This window comes from Seriola dumerili, unplaced genomic scaffold (assembly GCF_002260705.1).
Source record: "Seriola dumerili isolate Sdu_G_001 unplaced genomic scaffold, Sdu_1.0 BDQW01000025.1, whole genome shotgun sequence".
Classification (NCBI taxonomy): domain Eukaryota; kingdom Metazoa; phylum Chordata; class Actinopteri; order Carangiformes; family Carangidae; genus Seriola; species Seriola dumerili.
Genome location: NW_019174280.1, coordinates 12,399,164 through 12,425,381, shown reverse-complemented (window position 1 = coordinate 12,425,381; position 26,218 = coordinate 12,399,164). Strand labels below are relative to the sequence as shown.

At 41.0% G+C, this 26,218-nt stretch overlaps 2 protein-coding genes across 3 annotated transcripts; both read left to right on the top strand.

Moving 5' to 3' along the window:
• batf (basic leucine zipper ATF-like transcription factor) lies at positions 1–5,316 on the top strand. The gene is made up of 3 exons (XM_022769470.1): positions 1–224; positions 1,222–1,326; positions 4,399–5,316. Exons 1-3 carry the CDS (start codon positions 162–164, stop codon positions 4,603–4,605), a joined length of 375 nt encoding a protein of 124 aa, XP_022625191.1. The 5' UTR covers positions 1–161; the 3' UTR covers positions 4,606–5,316.
• Positions 5,317–5,877: 561 nt separating this feature from the next.
• LOC111239558 (feline leukemia virus subgroup C receptor-related protein 2-like) lies at positions 5,878–25,931 on the top strand. Of its 2 annotated transcripts, XR_002665873.1 has the most exons (11): positions 5,878–6,976; positions 10,758–10,899; positions 15,771–15,911; positions 17,020–17,087; positions 17,704–17,807; positions 19,125–19,235; positions 21,279–21,384; positions 21,761–21,872; positions 23,284–23,339; positions 24,854–25,009; positions 25,804–25,931. XR_002665873.1 is itself a non-coding variant. In XM_022769457.1 (10 exons), exons 1-10 carry the CDS (start codon positions 6,389–6,391, stop codon positions 25,867–25,869), a joined length of 1,494 nt encoding a protein of 497 aa, XP_022625178.1. In that variant the 5' UTR covers positions 5,878–6,388; the 3' UTR covers positions 25,870–25,931. The 2 variants fall into 2 exon arrangements, 1 of the variants encoding a protein (XP_022625178.1); XM_022769457.1 differs by lacking the exon at positions 24,854–25,009.
• The last annotated feature ends 287 nt before the right edge of the window (positions 25,932–26,218 follow it).

Genomic DNA, 26,218 nt, shown 5'->3' with positions numbered 1-26,218 from the left:
AAGTTCTTCTCAGCAACTCGTTCTGCTACACAGACTCTCTCTCTCTCTCTCTCTCCCTCTCCCTCTCTCTCACACACACACCACATACCGCACACACACATACTCAAAAACACAAAGCAGAAGTGGACAAAGACACACGGTTTCAGTCGCCACGGTTGGCTATGGCTCAGGGCTCTGACAGCAATGACACAAGTTACAAGTCCCCGTCACCTGGAAGCAGGCCGGTAAGTGTGCACTTCCATTTACGTTCTCTGGGTTACCTGCTATTTTCACTGAAGGTTCATACGTGTTGTACTTAAAGCTTTCTGGACAACATTTTAACTACAAGTCCTGTGAATTAAACGCTTCATCTTTCTCCTAAACCTTGGATTGGACGCAGTCTTTCTTGCATATCTGTTGGGCAGCAGTACAGCCCATCATCAGAGACACTGGCTCTGTCTCTGCTGGCTCTTTTCACAGTTTCTCGGGGTGTTTCACATGCACACATGGGCTTGAGGCATGACTCGCCTCAAGTGTAGGCTTTTGTGAATTGCAGTATGTGTGTACACTATGTGCTGTAGTTCTCTGTGCATGTGAGACGCTGCCCATCATCCTCAGTGCTATCGAGATTCACGTGTGCCAGCCTCTAGAACATTGTTACTCCTTTTCTTGCTCAAGAACCATTCTGGAAATAACACAATCAAACGTTATTTCACATGCTACAAGCTGGAAGCATCACTGTATACAGATGGAGCCAATTTCCAGCAGCATCAGCTGTTTTTGATTCTTTTCTTCGTTTCTTTTAGCAATGCGTTAAGAGACAGTTGAGATGACGTTAGATAATTAATTTGTTATCTCTTTGATGTACAACTGACTCAGCATTTTGAAAAGGATTAGTTATTACGATACCAAGAAAATCGAGTGATCAGGACATGAAACAGGGTGTGCGTTATACCTAACCGATGAGTCAGCCACTCCCTGACCCAACCCTTCACGTTAGGTGAAATGTTAAGCCCATCTTCTGTCAAACTGTCATTAATCAAGACGACATTTCCATTCACACATAGACCCACCGGTGAGGGCCAGCACCTTCATCTTCATCGACAAGCTTCTACGTAAATTCACTTTTTCAGATTCAGGAAACTCCCTGTGTCAAAACTGTCAGTTTACCACTTCACGTCTGTGGAACTTCACACACACACACACACACACTCTGACTTTCAAGCATCTCTGTTTTGTTAGAGCTCCTCAGATGATGTGAAGAAAGTGATGCGGAGAGAGAAGAACAGGATTGCTGCTCAGAAGAGCAGGATGAGGCAAACCCAGAAAGCTGACAGCCTACACTTGGTGAGGAGACCTTTCTCTGCTCTACACACCACACTTGCACACCAAAACAATTTAACACTGACCTCTTACATTTGCCAAAGAGACACAAGCCAAAACAGCAAAGATATTAATCACTGTGTGATATTTAGTACAAACAAAGCTTGCACGCCAAATTTCTAGCTCAGAAAAGTGTCATTTTGTGATAGTGTTATTGTAATGCTACGCTGGTTTCAAATAGAAGGTACATGCAGAGGGGTGTTTAGCAGATGTAGCATTAGTTAGGACACCCTTGCAAAATAATAGAGGCGTGGGGTGAAAGTTACTCTTGCTAGATTTAAGAAGATATCATGTTATATCGGTGAATAATGTTAAAGTAAACAACGGCGTTTGTGCAGCCTGAAGGCCACGCCAACTGATCAATTTCCAATCTAACTCCATGATACGTGGACATAAACAAACAGTGGCTGTGTGTGATGGCTTCCATGCAGCACTTTTAGAAGCCTCTGGGAATGGATTTGTACTATATTTACAAAATGCTACCTGACCATGTGGCGATGTGTCATAGCTTCTGTTGGGCTGCACACTTGGACGCTGCTCTGTGTGTTTGCAGAAGCTTAAGGAATAAATTAGCACGTGTGGGCAATCACTCCCTATCGCAGCTGAATCCAGCACCAGAGACTGTAGAGCTAATTCTGATGATAGTGAGTGCTGTTCGGGTTCGCCGCTCTGCTCATTTCTCACCATTATCCTTTCATGCCTCTCGTTTCGTGTGATAACTGGTAGTCAGTGTAAAGATATGACTCTGTCGCTTCAGCTTTTACTTGTTTGACTTGACACAAGATGAGTCCGTTATTCACTAATTCTTTATGAAGCTTCAGAAAGAGTGCAGACATCTCTTCTGTTCAACCTCCACGGATCTGGATTTGCAGATATTTCTCAATGAGAAGCTGCAAATTTTCACTCTCTATTCAGATGTTCAGTGTCCTCAGCCTGTGTGTGCAGCGGGTCTATGAACAAAATTATGTAATTATCTTTCGAATGTAACTTCACACACTAACTGCAAATGCTGTCACCTTTTATATCAACCTGTATATCAACACACTGACCATGTAGCCCCTCCATGTGTGACTTCCTTGTTCGAGAAAAAGATGGTTTGTGCTGCACCGCACTCTTTCACCACGATGCTTTCAGAGCAGCTGTTTCTGTGAACTTTATCAGATGAACTGAAAAAGAGTTTGACATTCAGAAAGGCCACATTGTAGGCAGTGCATCCAGCGTAACTGATTTGAATATGTGAGAATCCTTCCCAAGAAGTACAGTGTATTTTATCGATCTCTTTAAAGCTTGTCACAGAGAACACTGCAGAACACATTCTGTGGTTTTACTTTCGTCGTCTCACTAGATAAACAGGAAGGCGAATTTTCCCTCTTTATGACACCGTGGCCCATTTCCTGTTTCTTCAGTAGTATTTTCTTTTTTTCTTCTGTGTAAATGAGCTTGAAATTATATGTTGTGGGCAGGAGGGGAGAAAAAGGCTGTCACTTCTTGTAAAGTGTAGTGGGCTGTATTTGGCTAAGTGACGCAAGAGCAGGGGTTTGCCCAAAGGTTCTGTGACAGTAAGGACCCAGTATTGTAATCTTTTGGCCACAGTATGATGACCTTTTAATTACCCAAGTGGAAGATTTCTCCCCTGCTATTCCCACACACACACACACACACACACGCACACACATAAAAAATAAAAAATAAAAAAAAACAACAGTTTGCTATACTTTCAGTTATCTCAAAATTGATGATCACAGAGAAATCTTGTTTTGGAAAATCTACTGACATCATTGAAAATGTCAGAATGGCAGCTTTTGAGGTGCAGGCGGTTCATATTGTGAGGTTTAGGTTTGAATCTTTAATCAAACATTTATGTAAACAACAACACTGCTGTTTGGAACATTTTTACAACAATTTCTTTTATACTTTATTACGAATCTGATTTCTGATGTGTTTTTACAAACCCCCAGGCAGCCTTGGTCTTTGCTCATTTCAGTAGGGAAAGAAAAATGAGATCAATAAAATTGAAAGTCTATGTGACAGTGAAAATAATCTTGCTGATCATAAACTAACTCAGGAAAAGGAAGTAGCATACATCTGTTTCAGCAAAGAACATTTTATTCTACATGACTGCCAACTATTTTACAAAGGATACTATACTTTTATTTTTGTAATACGCTTTTTCCCTCCCCCAGTATGTCTGCTCTACATATAGTTATTCTACAACAGAAAAACTGACTTGCAGAGACTTGCTTGAGAGAGGAAATCCATCACGGCAAACTACATCCACTGTTTACTTTTTATTATTATTGAGTTAATACACACTGTGTGCCACCACAGATCACCTATCTGCATGTTGATGTAAACTTATGGCTGCCATGAATTTAGAAACCGAGAGTCTGCAGCTCAGTAAGACTAACCACAGCTAAATGCCAGCATCAGCAGCCCAACATGCCCACAATGACAATGCTAACATACTGATGCTGAACATCTTAGCACGCTAACATTTCCTATTCAGCTCTATAGCAGTGCTAGTGCTAATGAGGCTGATGGAGATGTACTGGGCAAATTTAAAATTTGATGTGATGATGGCACCAGATGAAAGTTCAGGGGATCACCAAAGTCTTGCTAAATAGGGCATGGGCGTGTGCACCAAATTTCATGGCAATCTATCCAGTAGTTGCAATGAATTCTCACTCAAAATCACAACTATGCATGTAGGCCTCAGGGGGCCATGAACATCTGTATAATCTTTCAATCCGCACAATAGCTGTTGAGACATTTCAGTCTGGATCAAAGTGGTGGACCAGCTGACTGACTGGAAAACAATGCCGTCCACAGAGGAGACTCATTCAAACAGATTACAAATCGACTGTAATACGCTTTAGAAAATGAACAGGGGTCAAATAAACTTTAATTCATGGTTACAGCAGAAAGAAAAAAAAACATGCCTGTAACAGGAAAACAGGAGTTAATGGATTTATCACTTTATCACTGATAAAAGACGTTTTCTGCTCAAACTCATCCCGTCCTTGTGTGTTTCCGCAGGAGAGTGAGAACCTGGAGAAGGAGAATGCGGCCCTGAGGAAGGAGGTGAAGCAGCTGACGGAGGAGGCCAAGTACCTGTCGTCTGTGCTGAGCAGCCACGAACCTCTGTGCACCGGCCTGGCTCCCCAGACCCCTGACCTCCTCTACCCTCCTCACCACAGCAGCTACCACCACCAGCACATCGCTGTACCACACTACCAGCACTGACCTGACTTGACTAATGGGACGGCCGAAGACGAGCCGCGAAAACAGATGACTGACCTCAACGGAGAGAGACTTACTGGAGATGTGTCTATAAATGTTAACCATTGTTCAAAACTGATCCAGGAGGAGCATGACAGGCTGATGTGTCTCCCAAACAGTGACAGTACGGAGCTCAAACTGTAATGAGCAGTATTCAAAACTATTTATTTTTTGCTTCTCCTCATCTCTTTGCTTTTATCTGATTGATATCAGTGATCTGTGTGTGAACTCGATGGCTAGAAGTATCCACCAGTCTATGTTTACATTGGGTGAAAGAACCAACTTACTGTATGTTCAGGTGACTCAGTTGATTTTCTTTTTTTTTTTTTTTCTTTTTTTGTAAATTGCTTATTTTCGGTGTCATGGAGACGACCTTTGTCACCCTGTCATGTTTAGAGTTTCTTGTGTTATTGTGTGTTTCAGCGTATAAATGTGGATAGACATTGCTCAGGAGCTTTTTTGTTTTGACAGATTTGATTGTGGACAAGCAGAATGTAAACATCGATATCCTAAATGGGCTCAGATGTACCAAAAGAAAAAAAAGAAAAAAAAGAAAAAGAACAAGAACAAGAAAAGAAATGACTGGCTGTGAAGAATGGGCATCCAAAAGGTCTTGTGTACTTGCTTTTTTCAGTGAGGAGACCCAGCAGAGATATTTATTAAATGTGATGCCTTTATGGGTGATCTTTTCTGACCTTCAGAGGCTTGTTGGTCATGCCTTTTATGCAGGGTTTTTTCTTTGTCAGGACAGCAGGATGTGTGAGGTCTGCACTGATGCTGATAACAGGGGACATGTGACAAACCACCTAGGTGTTTTTTTTTCTCTGCTGAGAGAGTCTCTAGATGGCACTGTTTACTTGTATGAAAGACAAAGTTACAGTAGCTTATGTTATAAAGCACAAAAATAATCATCCATGGCGTGTTCTGTGTGGGTATGAATTATTATTTTTTTGTTCTTCAACACAGCTGAGGCTTTTTGTGTCCTTTTCATTTCACTGATTCCACAATGACTGGTCAAAATAAAAGACCTGTTTACAATGTTTGCAATGTTTTCAACTAGGAGGTGAAGTTGTAATAAAGTGGTTACAAAGGGCTTATTTTATAAATTCTTCGACAGACATGCAGCTAACATGTCAGGTAATGAATAGCAGCTGTAACTGGAGGTTTGTGAGTGTAACAGCGTCTGATGTCTCACGTTCACAGGCTGTTCAGACGCCACAAACACCCGTTAAGGAAACTCCGCCCTTGTTCCTCAGTTGACCGATTTATTTCAAGATCCCAAAGCGGTTTTTAGGTCCGGGTGGAGGGTCACAGCAGGCGCTCCTACACGTGTTAACACTCGGTAAACTCGACCTGAGAGGATCATATTCACCCACAAAGTTATCTGTAACTCCAAATTATTTCAACAGCACAGGCTTTAGGCGTAAGTTCGACTTCTCCAGTAACTTCAACCCTGGGAGGAAATGAATTTATGGATCCGAGAGTGCCGCTCAAACTGCAAGTTGTAGAGTCTTCACTACTTGCTTATTAACTGTTCAGATCAATGGACTGGAGATTTGAAACATAGCGTTTGAGTTGAACTTCTCCTTTAAGCTGAAAACATGAAGTTGTAGGCCTATAAAGCGTTGACTGTTCACCCATGAAACAGAGCGAATTTCAGCCTCTCAGCTTAGTTTGAAGTGCTTTAACCAGAGCAGTTAGGTGTAAACTTTATACTCCATGAGTATATCGAAGACACCAGTTTAATATGAGCGAGAAACAAGCGTTAGGAGACACTAAACTTCACGAGGATCAAACTAAAGCGGACTTGGAGAACAATGTCAAGCTGGAGGCGGGTGACGCGGCGCAGCGCGCCGACTATCAGGGTGAGCAGGACGGTCACGAAGCGCCGCAACCTACCCGCCTGTACAAACGCCGCTGGATGATTGTCCTCCTGTTCAGCTCTTATTCACTGTGCAACTCCTTCCAATGGATACAATACGGGATCATCAACAACATTTTCATGAAGTTCTACAACGTGGACACCTTCACCATAGACTGGATGTCTATGATCTACATGCTGACATACATTCCCTTCATCTTCCCTGTGACCTGGCTGCTGGACAAGAAGGGGCTCCGGGTCATCGCGCTGGTAGCCACTGCGCTTAACTGCGCCGGGACATGGATCAAAGTGGCCAGCGTCAGACCCAACCTGTTCGCCGTCACCTTTCTGGGGCAGTTCTCCTGCTCGTTGGCGCAGGTGTTCATCCTCGGGATGCCGTCGAGAATCGCGTCGGTGTGGTTCGGTTCAGAGGAAGTGTCCACGGCCTGCTCCATCGGAGTCTTCGGGAATCAGGTAGGCTGTGAGGCAAAGAGAGTCCTCTGTTCAGTAAGTGGGTCAAGTTAGCCCTTCACCTACTTGATCACCGATTTAAACTATATTTAAGAGCTCCACTAACCACTAATCACTTGGACATTCCCACATCTATTTGGCACATCTCGTTTGCGTAATTACGCACGTTCAGGCGACCACAGTGCATCTCTTGTGCGTCCAAGGCACAACATTGTTAGCTAAGAATGTGAGAGAATGAATGGGACCAACACACAGCGATGCAGCTACAGCATGCAAGAAGAGACATGGATGTACTACTGTGAACAGGTTCTCAGGTGGTCAGTGCTTATACTTGCCCTCAGCCATGGCTGTAATTCATTCATTCAAACCTCTGAAACACAATATACAATATGAGAAACAGAGAAGGAGAAATAGTAGTAATCACAGAAAAAGTTCTTCAAAAACAAAACAAAACAAACACACAAACAAACAAACAAACAAACAAACAGAAACTATAGGATAAGATGTTTGAAAGGAAAACTAATAAAATATCCAAGTTACAAGATGGAGCATGCTCAGGTGGGTATAGCTACCAGGAAAAATACAAATTCATCAAGTTAATGGCATGTCAGTGACACACTGAAAAATATGAGGCTGTGAGCAGATCTGGGCACGGCTGCTTTTGCACAGATTATGGTCGTGGCCCCAGGGAAGACCTAAAAAAGAATTGGAAAAATTACATAAGACACAAGCTTCTTCCAGTACAGAGATAGATAGATAGATAGATAGATAGATAGATAGATAGATAGATAGATAGATAGATAGATAGATAGATAGATGGATAGATAAAGGACAGTATCTAACCAGAAGATTAAAAATAACCAGCCTTTGAGTTGAATAATTTTATTTATTTTTTTAAGCCAAGGCAGATCATAGTATTGTGAATGTATTGTAAATCACCCATGAAAATAGTTTCTCAACTTTCGACGACCACATTCTCTGACTGCGACTTGTCACTCCACATAACCCACACACAAAATCCTCTACATGGTGATGCACATTTGGCTTTTAGGAAAATGTATCCACACTAAAGAAAAACCATCAATGTGCTGCTTTTCTGTTTAGATGAGTAGCAGCTGCGTTTTTCATGAGCAACCAAATAAACAGACGGGATCACAAAGATCAGCATCATGCCACCGTTAATATAAGCCCACAGTTTTGAGCAAACAACACTTGAGTCAACTCAACATCAACTCCAAGGAAATGTCACTGAAAAGTCATCACTTTGCTGCTTGCGTCGAATCGGGTTTGTGGATGGAGTCTCAGTGAGGAAGAACAAACACTTGCAGACTTCCTTCAAATCTTCTGGAGCATGTGTTGAGGCACCTAAAAGAAAGATTTAACACTATTCAAACCTTCCTTTACACTACTCCTAATGACATAGAACACACGTTGACATGTTGAGATATCAGAGTTTATTCTCTTAACACAAGAAGCACTTTTCTGTCATTTGTGTCTGAACTGTTTGGGATAGATGAGGCCTCAGTTTGGTTGTGTCATAGGTTATTTTAAAGCATCCAAACTGCTTCTGTATTAGCACATGTCATCATATCACACCCTCCTGCAAGAAGGAAGTCTAAAGACATCACATTGAAGGTTTCATTGCCACATTCATGTCCTCTCTTTCGTAGTGTCTTCAAAGGCTGAGATAGCGGATCATTTCAGGCACGGTTGAAAAGAAAAACGTTATACATTTATCAAATAACACAACAGCATATATGCATTATTTATATATAAATAGATATATGAAATGAGTAGAGGAAGGGTGACTAAAGGAATATCCTTTGCATTAGTACAGTACAGGGATCTGTAGGTAAACGAAGACCTGGAAACATTAACCTCTTGCAGCAACAAAATCTTCCTCACGATCAAATGAGAGAGACTTCATTAAAGTTCATCGGAGAAATATCTCTGTTTTAGTTTTCTGGGGTAACTGCTATTTGGACCGTTAACTAAAGAGGTAAAGCAGGGTCTGAGTTGGTGGGAGTGGTTTAGATAGAATTGGAAGATTTCCTATATTAACATCACATGACAGGACTGAAGGTAATAAATATGTGGACATGCGGTATGGAGGCTCAATGCCGTCACATGCACTGAGTTGTGAATGGACTGAGGACACTTCTGAAAGCATTAAGTAGCCCCAGCTGTGCTCACTCTCTGGCATCTTTCTACAACAAGCAGTTTGCACACAGGACAGCAAGCTGTTAGGACACAAGCTGCGAAATCTTAAGACCTCTCACCTCTCACGTTCCAGGGCCCCGCTTTAGGACAGTTGAAATGCCACAAAACAATACTTTGAAAGGCAACCATGCAAATTCTGAACTCAGTGGTGAGGAATGGCCGCGGTCCAAGGCTGCAAAGAATCTCGCTCCAGGCCTCGCTTCGCTGCAGTGGAGTCCAGGACCCATTGGTTCCCGGTTAGACGTCGAGGCTTTGCAAGGTGACGGTGCAGAGCTGGCCCCGAAGCCTGAGACCAAACTTTACCATCGTCGCTGGGTCATGCTGTTTCTCTTCAGCGCCGTCTCAGCCAGCAATGCCTTCATGTGGCTCCAGTACGGCATTATTAGCAACATTTTCATGCGCTTTTACAACATTGACTCCCTGGCCATCGACTGGTTGGCCATGATATATCTGCTCACTTATATCCCACTTATTCTGCCCGTCCTGTGGCTTCTGGAGAACAGGGGCATCCGGGATGTCGTCCTCGTTGGTTCAGCCTTTAACTGCATTGGCGCGTGGATAAAAATTGGTAGTGCAAGTCCCAATCTGTTCCCAGTCACTTTTTTGGGCCAGTTTGTGTGCTCAGTAGCCACGGTGTTTGTCCTTGGCATTCCTTCTTACCTCGCCTCAGTGTGGTTTGGAGAGAAAGAGGTTTCCACTGCCTGTTCCATAGGAGTTCTGGGAAACCAGGTTTGTCTGAATATCTGATCACTCACCTTTTAACTTCTGCTTTCTGCAGCTGGCGACACGTAGAGAGGCATGAACTGTCCGACAGCTGTCTGTAGATTGTGCAGGGCTGCACTGGATGCCAGAGTCACATACGACTTGTAGTGTCTCAGTGTGAGAGGCCTGAGAGAATCATGTTAACTGTTTGCTGAAACCTGGTCATCAGACTCGGACGGTTTAGAGGTTTAAATGTAAAAACTTTTGGTCCCAATCTTGAAATTCTGTGTTAATTAGTCAGATGACATGGAGGCTGTTAAAATATGTTCATATAGCAATGTGTTGTGGTAGCTAATATAATAATTATTATGGTTATCTGAGTTGGTTTTCTCTTGGGCAATAACTTGTATTTGGTGTTTGATTGATCGGCAAGCTACAGATGAGAGATATTGTAAGAAAAATTGTTGATGATTGAAATTCAGTTGAAATAATTAATTTGAATAATTAAAATTGAACTATAATCAAATAATTTAAATAATTTAAATTAAGATGTGTTCCTTTAAAGATGATGAGGTTTTGAAGTTGCATGTCCAATTTACATCTGAACCAGTAACAAACTAATAATGGTGAAGAGTAAAAATGACATCGCTATAATATACATAAATGGCCTCTAAATACACAGGCTGTGGTACCATTCAGTCAGTATGTAGCAGCAGTGTTGTTAAAAGCAGAACCTTTTTAAGCCATTTAATGTCACCGTAAAAACATGAATGTACCTCTTGGTGTGTTCACTTGCTGTTTTACTCAACTCACTTGTGTTCTGTCCTTAACTTGTGTTATATGTGTTTTCATTGCCTCACAGCTGGGCATCGCCATTGGCTTCCTGGTGCCTCCCATCCTGGTGCCTAATGTGGACGACATGGATGAGCTGGCTCACCACATCAGCGTCATGTTCTACATCACAGCAGGAGTGGCTACCTTACTCTTTATCCTTGTTGTCTTTGGTAAGATGAATGTAGCACATAAAGGGTCATTCCACCCCGGTAACAAAACTAGTATTTTCTCCAAACTTTCTCTTGTCATGGTTAGTTAGTTTAGTTTTAAGACCATAAGATCGTTTTAGGTTGTGTTGTTTGTTAGTTAGTGGTCGCTTTTATCGAATTGCTTCAGTTTTTCTGTGTCAAGTATTTAACACTCAGAAAACCTGGCACACGGTAGAATTATTCCATCAAAGGAGAACTGTAAGGCTGCAGACAGTTATTTTCTTTAATAACCGATTGATTGTTTAATCTAAAATTCCCATTATCATTTCCTGAAGCCGAAGCCCAACATATTCAAATTGCTTTTTTTGTCATACCAACAGTCCAAAATACAAAGATGTTGAGTTCACAATCATAAAAAACAAGAGAAACTAGCAAATATTCACATTTGAGAAGCTGGTACCTGTGGATCTTTTTGCTTAACAAATGACTTAAACAAATAATCAATTATCAGAATGGTTGCCAGTTAATTTTCTGTCAAAAGACTAATGATTGATAAGCTATTCATTTCAGCTTTAGAGCACAGGTGGTTTCTCTGACCTGTAGTGGTTTTGAGACGTTCATTAATGAAACATGTCCTGTCGCCCCAACACAATGGAAGTGAAAATATTTTATTTGTTCTGCTCAGAGCATTGAAAAACTACATTTTAAGATTCTCACTGGGACTATTTCCTCAATAGAAAGTTGTTCCAACAGTTCAACTCTTCTTCAGTATTTCAGATGTACTTTCTCACTGCTTTGTGCAGTGCAAGAGAAACTCCATTTACCTCCATCGTACTGGAGTAGGGACAGGAACCTCAGCAAATAAAACCGAAACTTTATGGGTGACTAGACATTTTAAAGGGTGATATGTTTTTTGCAGTTTTGGCAGTTTTTGAATTTACATAAAATGCAGATTAAATCAAAAGTGATTTTACTGCACTGCGTAGTCAATGATTTTTTGTGAATGGGTAAAGAGGTGTAGTGGTCAATGAAGGAGTCAAGTGAGTGAAATGAATTAGATCAAACACGTCATCGCCTCACGCACTAAGCTTTTACACCTCCCCGCATACTCAGGCTTTTTGATGCCTTTTGTCTGGATCTTTTTCAGAGGGGCCAATGGGATTTCCCTATTCAGTGGATCCGTCTGATGATGGTTTTAATTTACAGCAGCCTTACACTCTGACAAGAAGCGCCATTCAAAAAGACAAGTGCTGACCTGCATGTTCGCACCAACACAAAACCCCTCCTGAGGGGGAGACAAAAAAGACACTATTGTGATACAAGTAAGGTCAGGAGAGATGTCACGGGAATGGGCAAGAATGTACAGCAAGAGCGCTACAGCTCTAAAATCACCATGTTGTTTTGTAATTTAAACGTTAGATTCATGGATATATCAAAAAAGAGGACCTATGGTAACAAAGGGACTTAGCATTGTCTGATAGAAGGAAGTGGTGTGACAAACGGGATGTGAGCTTTCAGGAAAAATGCTTCGCTGTCGTCTGCTTTATATGTGTTGCCCATGCATTTTGACTTTCCTTTGTCTTTTGCCTCATATATTATCTCGGAGTTTATATTTTTGATTACACATTTAGTACCTCACACCTCATACCTCACAATTACATTCATTTTTCTCTCTGTTTGTGTCACTGAGAAAACGAGATTCATGTGCTGTGTCATTCAGGGAGGAGGTATAGACTGATAACAGAAGTAGTTAGTCAGAACACAGATAGTAGTTCTGTTAGTAGTGCTGAGCAGTGGTCAGAGAAGTCGCATGAAAAAAGCTGTTGTCCTGTCACGTTAGGAGGGGGTGGGGTGGGGTGGGTGGTAGGGTGGGGGCGCTCGTAAGCATTCAGAAACACAAAAGGATGCTTGTGAAGGCATTCCGTAGTAGTACCATGCACAGCATTCAGTCTGACTAAACTGTCACTGTAGTTTGTCTATAGTCTCCTGTTGTTTAAAGCGCACCTTGAAATGCAGACTTCAGCTCATTCTCTGTTCATTAGACCAGCAGGACATGAGCCTGGTTCATAATCAAACCCTTTTGCTTGTGACCCTTTAAAGGAGTAGTTCAGCATTTCGGGAAATGCACTTATTTCCATTTTTGCCCAGAGGTAGATGAGAAGATCGACACCATTCTGTATGCTAAATATGAAGCTACAGCTACAAGATGGATAGCTTAGCTTAGCATAAAGACTGAAAGCAAGGGGGGAAACAGCTAGCCTGGCTCTATCCAAAGGTTACAAAATTTGCCTACCAGTGCTTTTAAAAGCTCAGTTATAAACACATTATATAAAATAAGTAGTTGTTTTCCACTTTGACTTACAGTGACTTCACTTTGGTTGTACAGATTAAACAAACAAGATATAAGTGCATAAAAGTTAATTTGTGAGCCTTTAGAGGTGCAGCTTTATAGAGCCAGGCTAACTGTTTCCAGTCTTTGTGCTAAGCTAAGCTAACCATCTCTTGTCTCATACAAGTGGGAGCATGGTATCAATCTACTCATCTAACTCTCAGCAAGAAAGCAAATTAGTCTATTTTCAAAACCCAAGTATTTGCACCCCCTGTTCCAGTGTTCATGTCTGAGTTGTGCTTAATCATTGGGGGCTTTCCCTCACTCAGATTGTTCCATTTCAATCATTTTTAGGGGACTGAGGAAGGAAAATTTTACAGTATTTCACAAGTAAAAAAAAAACAAGGCAAATATATTGTTGCAGAATTTCGTGTGATTTTATTTCCTATCCTGGTAAACATCTTGCAACCTCTTATATTCATCCTCTTCTGGCATTTCATTTTAGTTTATTTCACATAAACAAACAGTGCACTGGAAAGATAGATATGCTAGAGATAAAGCATAAAAATTCGTAATTCACCCACATCACATAGCTCTGTAGACAAAGCTTTTGCTATCTAAAGACTCATCAGGGCCCAGACTCCTCACTGCAAGTACAGACTCTCCTCCACTTCAGGCCATGTGATGGATTGGGACGGAGCAAAGGATGTGACTTGTGCTGCTCTTGGTTACTCCAGCGAGATAATTCACACCAGTTGGCCGCAGTAGTTTCATGATATAACACATATACTCACGCACACAGCACACCCTCACACATACATGCAAGATGCCATGTGTGAGGGTTGTCCTGCTGGCTGGGCCATCTGTGGCCCTGCAACAGGCTTGTGAGTCAGCAGGGCAGACAAAGTCCCAGGATTCAGAGATTTTCATAAACTGTGTGCAAAGAGGGGGGGAAAGAAGAAGTTTGGCTGCTGCTGAGTTTACCACTAAGACAAAATAGGAGCGAATGAGGGGAATCACCGGGTGTTAAAAAGGAAAATTAGCATGTACAAAATTAACTACAAATTTACAAATATACAGGGTGAGCACTCCAAAAGCTGTTTGAATACAACTTTGCATTTCCTTTGACTAACAGTGACCGCACATACAGAAAAATGCGGCTGGGATCTTGTTATAGTTTAAATGACGTCACCTTCACTTATAAGGTTCATCAAGTTCACACCTGGCTTTAAAATGAGTCCGTACGTGCGTCTCGATTGACCACTTGTGATCGGATTTCCTGTTTTACATGCAAATAAACAGGTATGTGTTGTTGCTTTTAGCCAATGGACAGTCGGGTCCGTGGTCAATGTGCTTGTGTGTGAGAGAGAGAGAGCGAGGGGTTGACCGAATTAATGCTCTTACAGTTAAATAAAGTTTGATCCATTTGAAACAGTAAAATATTTGGCTTCATTATAAACTGCGGCGGGACTCGTCAGACTGTGACGTCAGTAGAGTAGGCGGTCCTTCGATGTGGCTCAGGACGCATTTGCGTTCACACTGCTAAAAACATTGTGGATACACGTGGGCTGGACTATCTCCGAATGTGGTCTGAATGATCGGATCTCACATGAGTCCTCAATGCGTCTTGGGTGCGTTCACACCTTCGAGCTGTCCACCTGTGATCGGATCACCTGAGACAGATGTTAATACCAGGTCTGAGCAGGGCCTAAGAGCAGATCTGTTTAGTAAAATGAGTGAGAGGTGGTTACTGCACACGAACCTCCAGGTCAGATTGACCGGGGGGAGGGGGAGTTGTTGGTTCAGCTCCAGTATCCACAAAGAGAGACATCTGTGTTTCCCTAGAGTCCTGAGGGCATGTGCTCCCACCCAGGAGAAAGAACCAGTGAAGCAGGTCACATCACAGTTTTCACCTGGAGAAGTGACGGTGACTGGCTGCCTGCCCCTCAGCCTGCAGAACGCTCAGCAGAAGACTAGCTGCACCACGCTGTATGTGTTTGGACCTGTCCAACTGTGTGAATGTGTCCACATGTTGAAATGTTTGAAGCTGCTTTACACAAAGTACAGATGGCTCATCTGTGCAGAGGCACAGGCGTGTGGTACACATATCGGAGGTTTGCAGCTGCAGCAGTTTGCTTGTGTAAAGAGGACAAACATAATTTCTAACAGGAAACCTCTGTTGATTTAGCCTGTTAAATCCCAATATTCTTCTTAAATGTCCCCAGCTTCAAAGTAAAAAAAAATATTGTTCTACATTGTTTGACAATATCACATGTATGTATGTGTGTCAGTTTAAAATAATATGATGCTTCTGGTTGTATTGCTGCACATTTTCCAATATTTCAGCAAGACTGGTTTTTGTATCTTTGTAGACACTGCTGCTGACTGTAATTTCAGTTGCAGCTCTGTAGGTTTGACCAGTGCTTTTAGGTACAACATGAGCTTGTAATGATGAATGTGGCAAAAAAAAAAAAAAAAAAAAAAAAAGGTCAAGAGGTTAACAAGGCACCGAATCTGCTGTTAATTTGTGTTTAATAATGTTGTTGGTTTCTCGTTATGTCAGTCTTCCAGGAGCGTCCTAAGCTTCCTCCGACTCAGGCCCAGGCCACAGCTCGCAGCATCCCACCAGAGCAGTACTCGTACACCGCCTCCATCCGCAGGCTGCTCCGCAACAGGCCCTTCATCCTCCTCATCGTCACTTACGGTCGGTCATAACCTCTCTCTGCAGTAACGGTTTGTTTGTTTAAAGTTACATTGTCAGTGCTGTTCCCCACAGTGACCGTTATATTGACCAACTGAAAATGGTTGCGAGATTCAGGTTGTGTCATACACATCACCACAGCTGCCCTGCACCACATCAGTCAGTGATTCTCCTGAATAATGGCAGGAATTATACATGTAGACCAACACTCTCCCTTTAAAGTGTAACAAGGGTCATGTTGAATGTCATAAAAGTCCGCTGCACTCAAGTCATTAATTATTCAAATGCCCAAACAGATGATAGTGAGTGTCCAAAGTGTCAGGGTCCAAAGTTTGTATATAGTCTGACAATGTTTAACAGGTGTTTTTGAGCGACGTGACTGGAGGTAAAACATTTCATCAGGTGAAAGTAAATTTCTTTCCAGTTTGTCCAATCATAGCCGCTCTCTCCGACAGCTGTGAGCAGTTTAAGGAAACATTTTAACCTCCATTGACCTTTCTGTGTCATTTCATGTGACACAATTCACGTGACTATTATTAGTGTGTGTTTGTCTCCGTCACTCTGTCCTTCTGTCTTCCTGCGTAATGTGGTCATACGGGTTGCCAGATAAGTATGCAGAGTCTCAGATTTACCTGTGACTGTCATGCTCTCTCTCTCTCCTGCAGCTCCACCTGTCCCTGTCACTTAAACTGAACTGTAGCTGCTGTTCCTCCTTACATTCAAGAGGCAGACTCATTCTTAGACAGTAATATATGCAAATAGTATGAAACAAAGAGTGTTTAAAGAAGTGTAGTTGTCTTGTTTAGTTTATGTCCGAGTTAACGACTTTGTATAAACCTTTTGTTGAAGAAAAAACACTCAGGGCTACCTATCCTTTTATAGAAATCCTTGGTTTAGGACGGCTCTGTGTTTTGGAAACCAGTTTGATTTGGTCCATTACACACAAGTGAGAACCAAATCCTTCCCCGCACTCTTTCTACAGTATTTCATAATTCCGTTAAGGAGGTTAGCTCGATGCTTCCTCGACGTTGTGGAAAGGTTCCTGAAAAATAATTTTCTCCTGAGGTTTGTGGTTCGCAGACTTTCTTTGACAGTCTTTCCCGTCCGACAGGTCTGAACGTAGGTTGTTTCTATGCTGTTGGCACCCTGCTGAACCGCATGATCATCGACCATTACCCTGTAAGTAAACACAACAGTGTTTCACTTCAGTGTCTCCTTTGTATTCACCACCAGTCATTCATACTTCCCAAAACTCTTGATGCACATCCTATAATTTGCCATTTCAAAAAAAAATTGCGGTTAGAGTTCATATTTATATTCACATATTGGCAGCTTGAACTATAACCTTTTAATACCCAGAAATAATCCAACATGAAATGAATGAACTGCACTGTGTTCACAGATTTAACACTTATAAACCCAGTTTTCTCTCGACACAGAATTCATTTATTTCTAATTAAAATAATTTTTTTACGCTTGAGTTTCAGTAGTAGTAGTCATTTCCATAGTAGGAATCACAACTGGCTGCTGCTGAGATATATGTATAATTTTATGGAACAATGTTTCCTTCTGAAGCTTTTAATATAATATTAAAGGCCATTAACTGGATGTGTGAAGAAATGACTGATGCAACATCAGATTGATGTAGAAACATTTCTCATTCAGCTCATTCAAATACACACCTCACTTCTCCCGTGTGAAACAGCGTCTGCTTTATCTGGAACTGCCTTGTCTTTCCTCAGTATGTAAGGTCACAGGGTCACTGACCTATGTCCTGTCTTCCTTGACCCTTCAGGGAGAAGAGGTGAATGCTGGGAGGATCGGCCTTACCATCGTCATAGCGGGCATGGTCGGCTCCCTGATCTGTGGCGTCTGGTTGGACAGAACTAAAACTTACAAGTAAGGCGAAAGGGAAAGGGCAGAGACGGAGAAAGCGTGGAAGAAAAAAAAAAATATTGTCACTTATTGATTCACAATCCAAAGTTTCTAACACTTCTTTTCCACTTTTTTTTTCAACCTGTATTTATCCATCATTAAGCAGCTACACAAGCTCTGCTCTGTCCTGTTTATTGTCATTCCCCTTCTCATCTCACTGCAGAGCTTCAGTATTTATGTGTTGGCTGTCGTTGGCTCTGTGTCTGCTTTTCCAGGTGCAGCATGCTGCTCTGACAGCGACCTCTTTGCCTCATGTGCTCTCTGGCTGTGTAGTGACAGCAGCATCCACCCTCTGGGGGGGTGGGGGGGTTGGTGTGTGCTTTAGTTAACCCCCCTCTGTCTTATTTACAAGACTTTTGTTCTGCAAATGTAGGAATGCAGCCGTGTTTGTGGCTTACATGCAGGGACACATTCAGTCCCACACATTGTAGCCCGAGAGCGCTTTCTCACATATTTTGCAGTTTCTCTGTTAATTTCAATATTATCACCAATTTTGTTTCCATTCAGTTCTTTCCATTCAGTTCCTTTTTAAATGGCGTTTATTATTCATTTATGGGGACTTTTTTTTTGGTTAATTTATTCCAAATGTCAGACTGCAGTTTCAGTTGTGTTATGGTCATTGTGGACAAGACTTATTTCAAAATGTATTCAATTCTGTTTTTTGTGACATATAAAAATGATTATTTAGTTATTAGTGATTTTTATAGGCACCTGTGGAGTTTTCTTGTGATCAAAAATAACTTTACATTCAGTGTTACTCATCAAAACACGTTGTGTTTAGGTCTAACAAACATGTTTAATGCATTTTCTTCCCCATAAAACATTTGCAACGGCATTTGCTTTTAATTTGAAAACCTGCATTGTTTACATCCATATTCTCTTGCTAACAGTCTTCTTCTGATTCACTGGCTTTGTTGGCACAATGCTGTGTTCTTGGCGCATTACTGCCACCTGTTGATTAGTGCAGCAGTATGAGACCACTGAGCTTTTTTCTGTCCTCGTGTGCATTCACGAAAACAAACAGACCGGGGGGACCCAGGGGGACCCAGTGATCAAACATTTCACAGAGGATGTTTAAATTTGAAAGCTTCATCATATATATGCCTTTATCCTAATGCATTTTTAATTCATTGAGAAGCTGCTGTGGTCTGCTACTGTGCCTAATGTAACATGAGGAGTTTCTCCACTTGAAAACGCAGCAGTTTATCCTGATAATGTTAATTATATATTAGATTTTATCAACTAAAACAAGTAGTTGTATATTTTTCATGTGTTCTCCAGGCAGACTACCCTCGCGGTCTACTTCATGTCTCTGGTGGGGATGATCGTCTATGCTGCTACACTCAGTTTGGGACACCTCTGGGTGGTCTTCATCACCGCCGGAGCTCTCGGGTATTCTTTCATTCATTGCCTCTTTCTTTTTAGATCGATAAGGATTTACTTATTTTTTAATGTCTGTGCTCATGTGTATGATATTTTATTCAAAATACACATCATTGTTTTAGAATATATAATATAAAATATTATATTTATATATATATATATATACATACATTTGCTACCAAATCACCAAAAATATTAATTTTCAAGATGGATTATATCTTAAATTAGCAAAATGGACTGGGCTCAGTAAGATCATATTTTAAGCTGTCACTATTTGCAGATTCCTTACACAGAGTGTGTCTCCTCCACTGTAAGCACTTTATAAAAAAAAAAAAAAGACCTGAATCATTGACAGAAAACTTTGCCAACCCTTGTCCAGTAGATTCTTTCTTCATGCAGTCAAGTCTGTTATGTTAATTTCCCAGAGTGCAATATTTTTGTTGACTTTTGCAATAATAATTTACAGTATGTTTATTTAGTGGTCAACTTTGGCCTGATGAGATCATATGTATATATACCTATGGTAAAGCCTTTGCCTTTGTACACACTGACCTAGAATTCAAACTCAGGATATAAAGAGCAGAGGTAACACAACCCCCTGCTCATGGGAAGAGGAAAACATAGATAGAGACCAGGGTTGTGTGGAATCATCTCAAACAGTTATTTTAATTCAATTTAGTTTACTTAATGCCAGCAGGAAAATCCACAGCATGTCATTACTGCTTTCCAGGGAGTCTGAGATACATACTGTTTTTCAAAGCAAACAATAAAGGGACATTTAAACACAGTTAACAGTAACAGTCAAGTTGTGTTCAACATGGTTCTCAGATAAAGGCTATACAAGGCAATATGAATTGGAAAAATGACAGTTAAAATCTTCATGGAGGATAATGATCCACAAGGCTATTTTTTTTTTCAAATTAAAAGCGGATTTGGTAGCCAGCAGTATACTTTCACATCCAGTTTGAACCTTTATGTGGCCGTTGTGAAATCATAACACCTCTTCAGTAGCACAGATTGGTCTTCCAGATTGGGCTCGCCCTTTCTGTGAAGGCACACCTACATAATAAATCGTACATGCTCACATGCACGCCAGACAGTGTTCACGATTCATGTGACTCAGGCTAATGGAGACCAAATCAGCTTCACATTCCTCCTGGAGCTCCTGGTATTCGATTGATAACACTGCTTTAGCTCTTTCTTTTATCCAATGCGTACAACCGCTGTGCTGAGTATTTTTCTATGTAAGAGCTTCTGTTTTGGGAATTTACATTTCTCTATGTATCGCTGTGTCCTAAACAAAGCTCTCGATGGACTCACATCTTAAAAAGAAAAGCAACTATATGTGAAGGCATCACGTCTGCTGCTCTGTGTTCTTGTTATTGAAGCATACTTATTTGCAGAAGAAGCCACTTAAATGTCAAAGAAAGGTGTCTGGAAATACAGTACGCACTGACTCAGGATGATGTGTTTTGCTGCTGTTGCCCTGTCAGAACCCTGCCATTGAGTTTCAGTTATTGTCACTTCAGTGGAAAGAAGAGCTGCTGCTATTGAGTGAGAGAATAAACTGATGTCACTGGACTACTTTCAAATCCTGTTGTTCCTGTATAACTTGACGAGTTCTGTTCAGCTATAGATGAAGGCATTAGTCTTAAGTTCCTGGGAGGACATTTGCATTTAGTTCACACAAAGTTTTCATCCTGTTGTGAGGTATTAAGAAGTGGGAGAGGCAAAAAAACAACAACAACAATACATCATTGAACAGAGGTTGTGTCCTAAAGTATACGTGCAAAATACAGGCTGTGATATTGAAGTTAATGTCAAATTAGAACCAGATGTTTTGTGGTAATAACAGAAAGAGGAGCTGTTACCGCTGCGGTTGAAAAATACATCCAAAGTATTAGAGTTGAGAGCAGGAAAAGCCCTGTCATAGATGAACATGTGATGATTAATGATTATAATTTCTGTGTCTCTGTGCTCCTGTGTGTGTGTGTGTGTGTGTGTGTGTGTGTGTGTGTGTGTGTGTGTGTGTGTGTGTGTGTGTGTGTCTAGGTTCTTCATGACGGGCTACCTGCCGCTTGGCTTTGAGTTTGCAGTCGAGCTGACGTACCCGGAGTCAGAGGGAACCTCCTCCGGACTCCTCAACTGTTCAGCACAAGTACGGCTGAGTCACTAAAAGGGTCGTTCTCAACATAACAGTGCAAGAAAACCCAACTGTGGGTTAGACAGCACCTTAACAAGTGTTTGTGTTTTTACTGGTCACACAGTGAAAGTGAGTCATTCACCTTTTTTTCTCCAGGAAACTTCTCACCAAATTTGCAACATGCAAATGCTGCAATTCACAGTGTGAGACAAAAACAAACACCATAATTGCAGCCTGTGCATAAGCATGTGACGGCTTTGCAAGACTCACAAATTTGCAATTTGTGTAAGCGGCGCTCACAAAATACTTTTGTTTAACGGGGCCCTGGATAGCTGATGCCCACAGGCTTCCCAAGCTCTAGTCTTAACTGTCACATGTTCTGCATGCGCAGGTGTTTGGCATTATATTCACCATCTGCCAGGGGAAGATCATCGATAACTTTGGCACGCTGGCAGGAAACATCTTCCTCTGCGTCTTTCTTCTAATTGGCACAATAATGACAGGTAAGACCTTTGTGACTGTAAAAAATATACTACGTAGAGTCATAACAAGCTACTGATCTCGAGTCACATAGAGCAGTGCACAAGAATTGTCTTGGTTTGTGACTGTTTCTGTAATGGGTTTACTAATGCTCCTGTGGGAAAATGTTAAATTCCAAGAATGGAGCTCACAGTTATTGTATAACTTGAAGGACGGTTTCAGGGTTAAATGTCATGATACAGAATATTTCCAGCACAGTGACAGATGTGTTTTTATTGTTCAATATAATTAACAAAGAATGTTGTCACAGGCCATAGCTTACAGGAAAGCTGTATGACGTTAGAAGCAGCTCCGGGATTAGAAATTAGTTCCTAGAAATTCTTTAATTTCCTTGAATAGGTTAAGTAAAAACACAACACTCTGTTTTAAACTGTCGTCTGGGGAAAGACTTCCCGTCGCTGCAGGCACTTTCTTGTTCCCGTCTCCATCCTCGTCGCTCAAAAGTGACTGTTTTTCATTAAACAAAGCTGCAAGCTGAAGTTTCTTGAAAAACAGGTCAGAGGGTGGAGCAGTAAATATTTTGTTGTCCATTGACTGAGTAATGGAAACTTTTGCATCACCTAGAAGGTAATCATCATACGGTTAGAAATGCTGCACAGCTATACTGACACACAGTACATACAGTGGCACTTGCTTTCCAGCGATTACAGGGGAGATTTCATGCCTCAGTTGACACCTCAGTCAATACAAAGCCACTTGAGTGTTTTTGCATGGCCCATTGAGGGGTTTATGAGCAATGTATAACTTGTATTAGCCGCTGCAGCATTTAACTTTGTGCACACTACAACAAACACTCTCAGACTCCTTAATGAGACTTTTCTGCTCACAAAGGTCAGCAGACTGACTCACTGTCTTTTGTAACTTACTCAGCACTTAGACACGAGTGCACTTTTGCCGGGGTCATCATGCCAGCTTTAAAAGAAAATTAGCTCACAGTATCGTCTCTCTGTAACATTTTCAGTTACAAAGGTTATAATTTGTTGTGAAACATTCTCCTTAAAGAAGGGGTTGAGGTTAATTATTAAATTGTAATCAAGCTGTTTTTATACTTGTGCAACATAAACTTTGAAGATAAGCCAGGATGCTTAACTTGAGTTAGACATACTGTATTTCATCCTGCCACACAGTCTTGGGAAATACTGAACAAAATGTATTATACTTTAATTGAGGCACTGTTAGGATTCGAATGTGTCATCTACTCTATAGTCACCATTATTACATCATGTCATGCAACCACATTTTTATTTCCATATCATGTGTGTTTCCTTAAATGCATTAAGGTGGACCTAAAGTCATATTTTTATTGTAATAAAATAGTGTCATTGTGCTTATCTCACGCAGGATTGACTTATTTGTCTCTTTATTTCTCTGCAGGCTTAATCAAGTCTGATCTGCGGAGACAAAATGCGAACCTGTTGGCCAAAGCAGCAGTAAGTGTGAAAAGAGAGTCGTGCTTTGTGTTTTTGTTGGGAACATACAGTAGACTAACAGTGGTGGTGGTAGTGTGATGTAGAACAGGCATATTTAAAAAACACACTTTGGCATGGCACGGTCAGAAAAGCACAGGTGCATGTTGCGACACCGTCGTGACTTTCTAGGACACTTGAACAGAATCATCATTAATATTATTGTGCTGTGCTTTTCCTACCAAGGCAAGTCAAAGTGTCTGCTGTGTGCTTGTCATAAGTTTGCATGGAAGGCATACAGTCAAGATCACATGTGCATCTTGTGCTGCTCCAGAAATAACTCACTCTCTGCTCCCTGCTGTGTCTGTTTTATCTGTCGTCTGCATGTCTGTAGCAATTTTCCATAAAAAAAAAAAGAAATACTGTTGAACATGTCGCGATGCTGCTACGCTGTCTCTGCTGCATGTCTGCTATTGTCATCTCACTCAGGTTATTGCACGTTGTGTAACAAAGCATGCATCCGCTGTGTCAGAAACATTGTCACTCACCCACTTGAAGTCATTTCAGATGAGATGTGCTTGTGTTAAGAATTATTTTAACTAACATATGTTTTGAGAGCTCACTTAGTTTGTATGGTAGCATTGGTTTGAATGGTTTGAGAGATAAACATATTACTTGGGGGGAAAAAAAGCAGTAAAATGAAGCAGTGCTGCCTGAAGGGGGCGACAGGACTGTGGACAAAATCAGAAGAGTTGTTACTGATGCCTGGGTGGGTCTCCAAGCTCTGTGGTGAAGTAAGGGATGAGTGCTGACAGGAAAGCAGTCAAATTCTCCACATGCTAATGCTAACATGTAATGAAGAGCAGACATGAGGGATCATGATTTACTCTGCAATAGTTTTCAGGAATATGCTCATTCGCTTTCTTGTGGAGAGATGAAATAGTTGAGAAGATCTATACTCTTATCTACACTCCCTCATCTGTCCGTGAAGCTAGAGCCAGGAGATGATTAGCTTAGCATAAAGACTGGAAACGGGGGAAACATCTAATCTCTGTCAGAGGGGAACAAAATCCACCTGCCAGCACTTCTAAAGCTCACCGATTAACACATTATATATCACTTGTCTACTTCATACAAATACTGCAGTATAAAAAAAAAAAACAATTTACCATTTCATAGGGGGTTACATGCCAAACTGTTTCTTGGCTGGGAGCTGAGCTAAGCCAACCAGCTGCTAGCTTTATATATGATGAAAGTGGTGTTGATCTTCTCATTTCACTATCAGAAACAAAGCGAATAAGCATATTTGTGCCGAACTGTTCCTTTAAACATAAATATTCAAACTGGGTTTGTTTAAGAATAATCTAAGTGACTTTAATTAACTATAAATTACAAACATAAACTCATTCAAGCAGGAATTCAATGGGGGAAATTTAAAAACTGCCTTTTAGATCAGATTCTGTTGAACTTCATCCCAGACTGGAGACTCACGCCTCCTTAAACACTGAATGAGAAGTGATCAGTAGCTGTTGTTTTAGGCGGAGAGGCAGATGTTGGGACAAGACTACGGAGCCACAGCGCTAATCTCCGAGCCGCAGACTCCTCCTTCTCAAGCCTGATCAATAAACCTTTCTGCTTCCACAAAAAAAAAAAAAAAAATCTCAAATCTTAGCTCAACACACAGATGCACAAAGGTAGGAGCACAGAGCGATCAGCACACACTGTCTATAATCACCCACACCTGCTGCACACCTTTTCACCCTTCACTCTTTCACCTGCCTACTCTGTCTCTCAGTTTCTTACGATCACGCTGAATAATATTCACACAATCATGTAAATACGAATCTTCTGTTTTTTGTTTGTTTGTGATTTTATCCAACAACCTTGGTAGCAATTCCAGCTGAATTTAAGGAATGCATTTTAAGTTAGCTCAGGTAATAATTAATCTCATCACACTGATATGTCTTGATATGTCTTTGACAATAACAACATAATGATAACAATACAGTCACATTCACATGGGAGTGTCCAGATAATTATTTTATTATGTAGATAGCAGATAGCTGACTGACATGAACTCCCACGATAACCGTAAATCCTCGATAACTAGATCTTTATTGATATACAGTTTTTTTTTCCTATGGTACAAAACCTTATCTTCTTTGAATCTATAGTCTTATTTACGAAACTGTGGTCTTATCTATTAATGTTTGTAATGCATCCACAGATGACATTTTGACATGTCACAGCAGGAAAGAACAGATATAAATCATAAAATTATTCATTTAGCTCCTTCAGTTTCAGGATCCTGGTACAGTGCGTGCTGCCTCACTGTCACGCATGACTCACTGAGACACTTGAATAGAGCAGAGCCATTGTAAATTTTAGCGGTAAATTAGCAACGCTGTGCTTTCATGTGTTTTAATGTAGCTTGTAGTCAGCAGGATCCATAAAACTGTTGAATTAACAAGCCTCTCTTGATTGACAGGGACCTTCTGACTGCCACGATGTGAACCTGGCTGCAGCTTCTTTCGTCAAAGAAGCCCAGCTTTAGACACACACACTAACAAAAAAAAAAAAGCCTAGAAAGTGACAATGATCTCCTTCCTGTTGCAGTGTAACGTACTGAGATAGAACAACACAATCAGGAAGTCTTTAGACCCACTTCCCTTCTAAGAAGAGTTAGATGTATAATATTGTGTTATTTATTTAAAAAAAAATGCTAAAATGCTGAACTAAATCTGATATTTAATCATTACATAAACAGCTGACCATGTAAATACATTATCCACATTTTTATGTGATTTTTGTAGAAAATATTTGAAATAAAAAAAGACTTATACAGCAGCATATTAAAGGCTTTCTAATCCATGGCAGTCCACAGTAAGGGATACAATATTGAT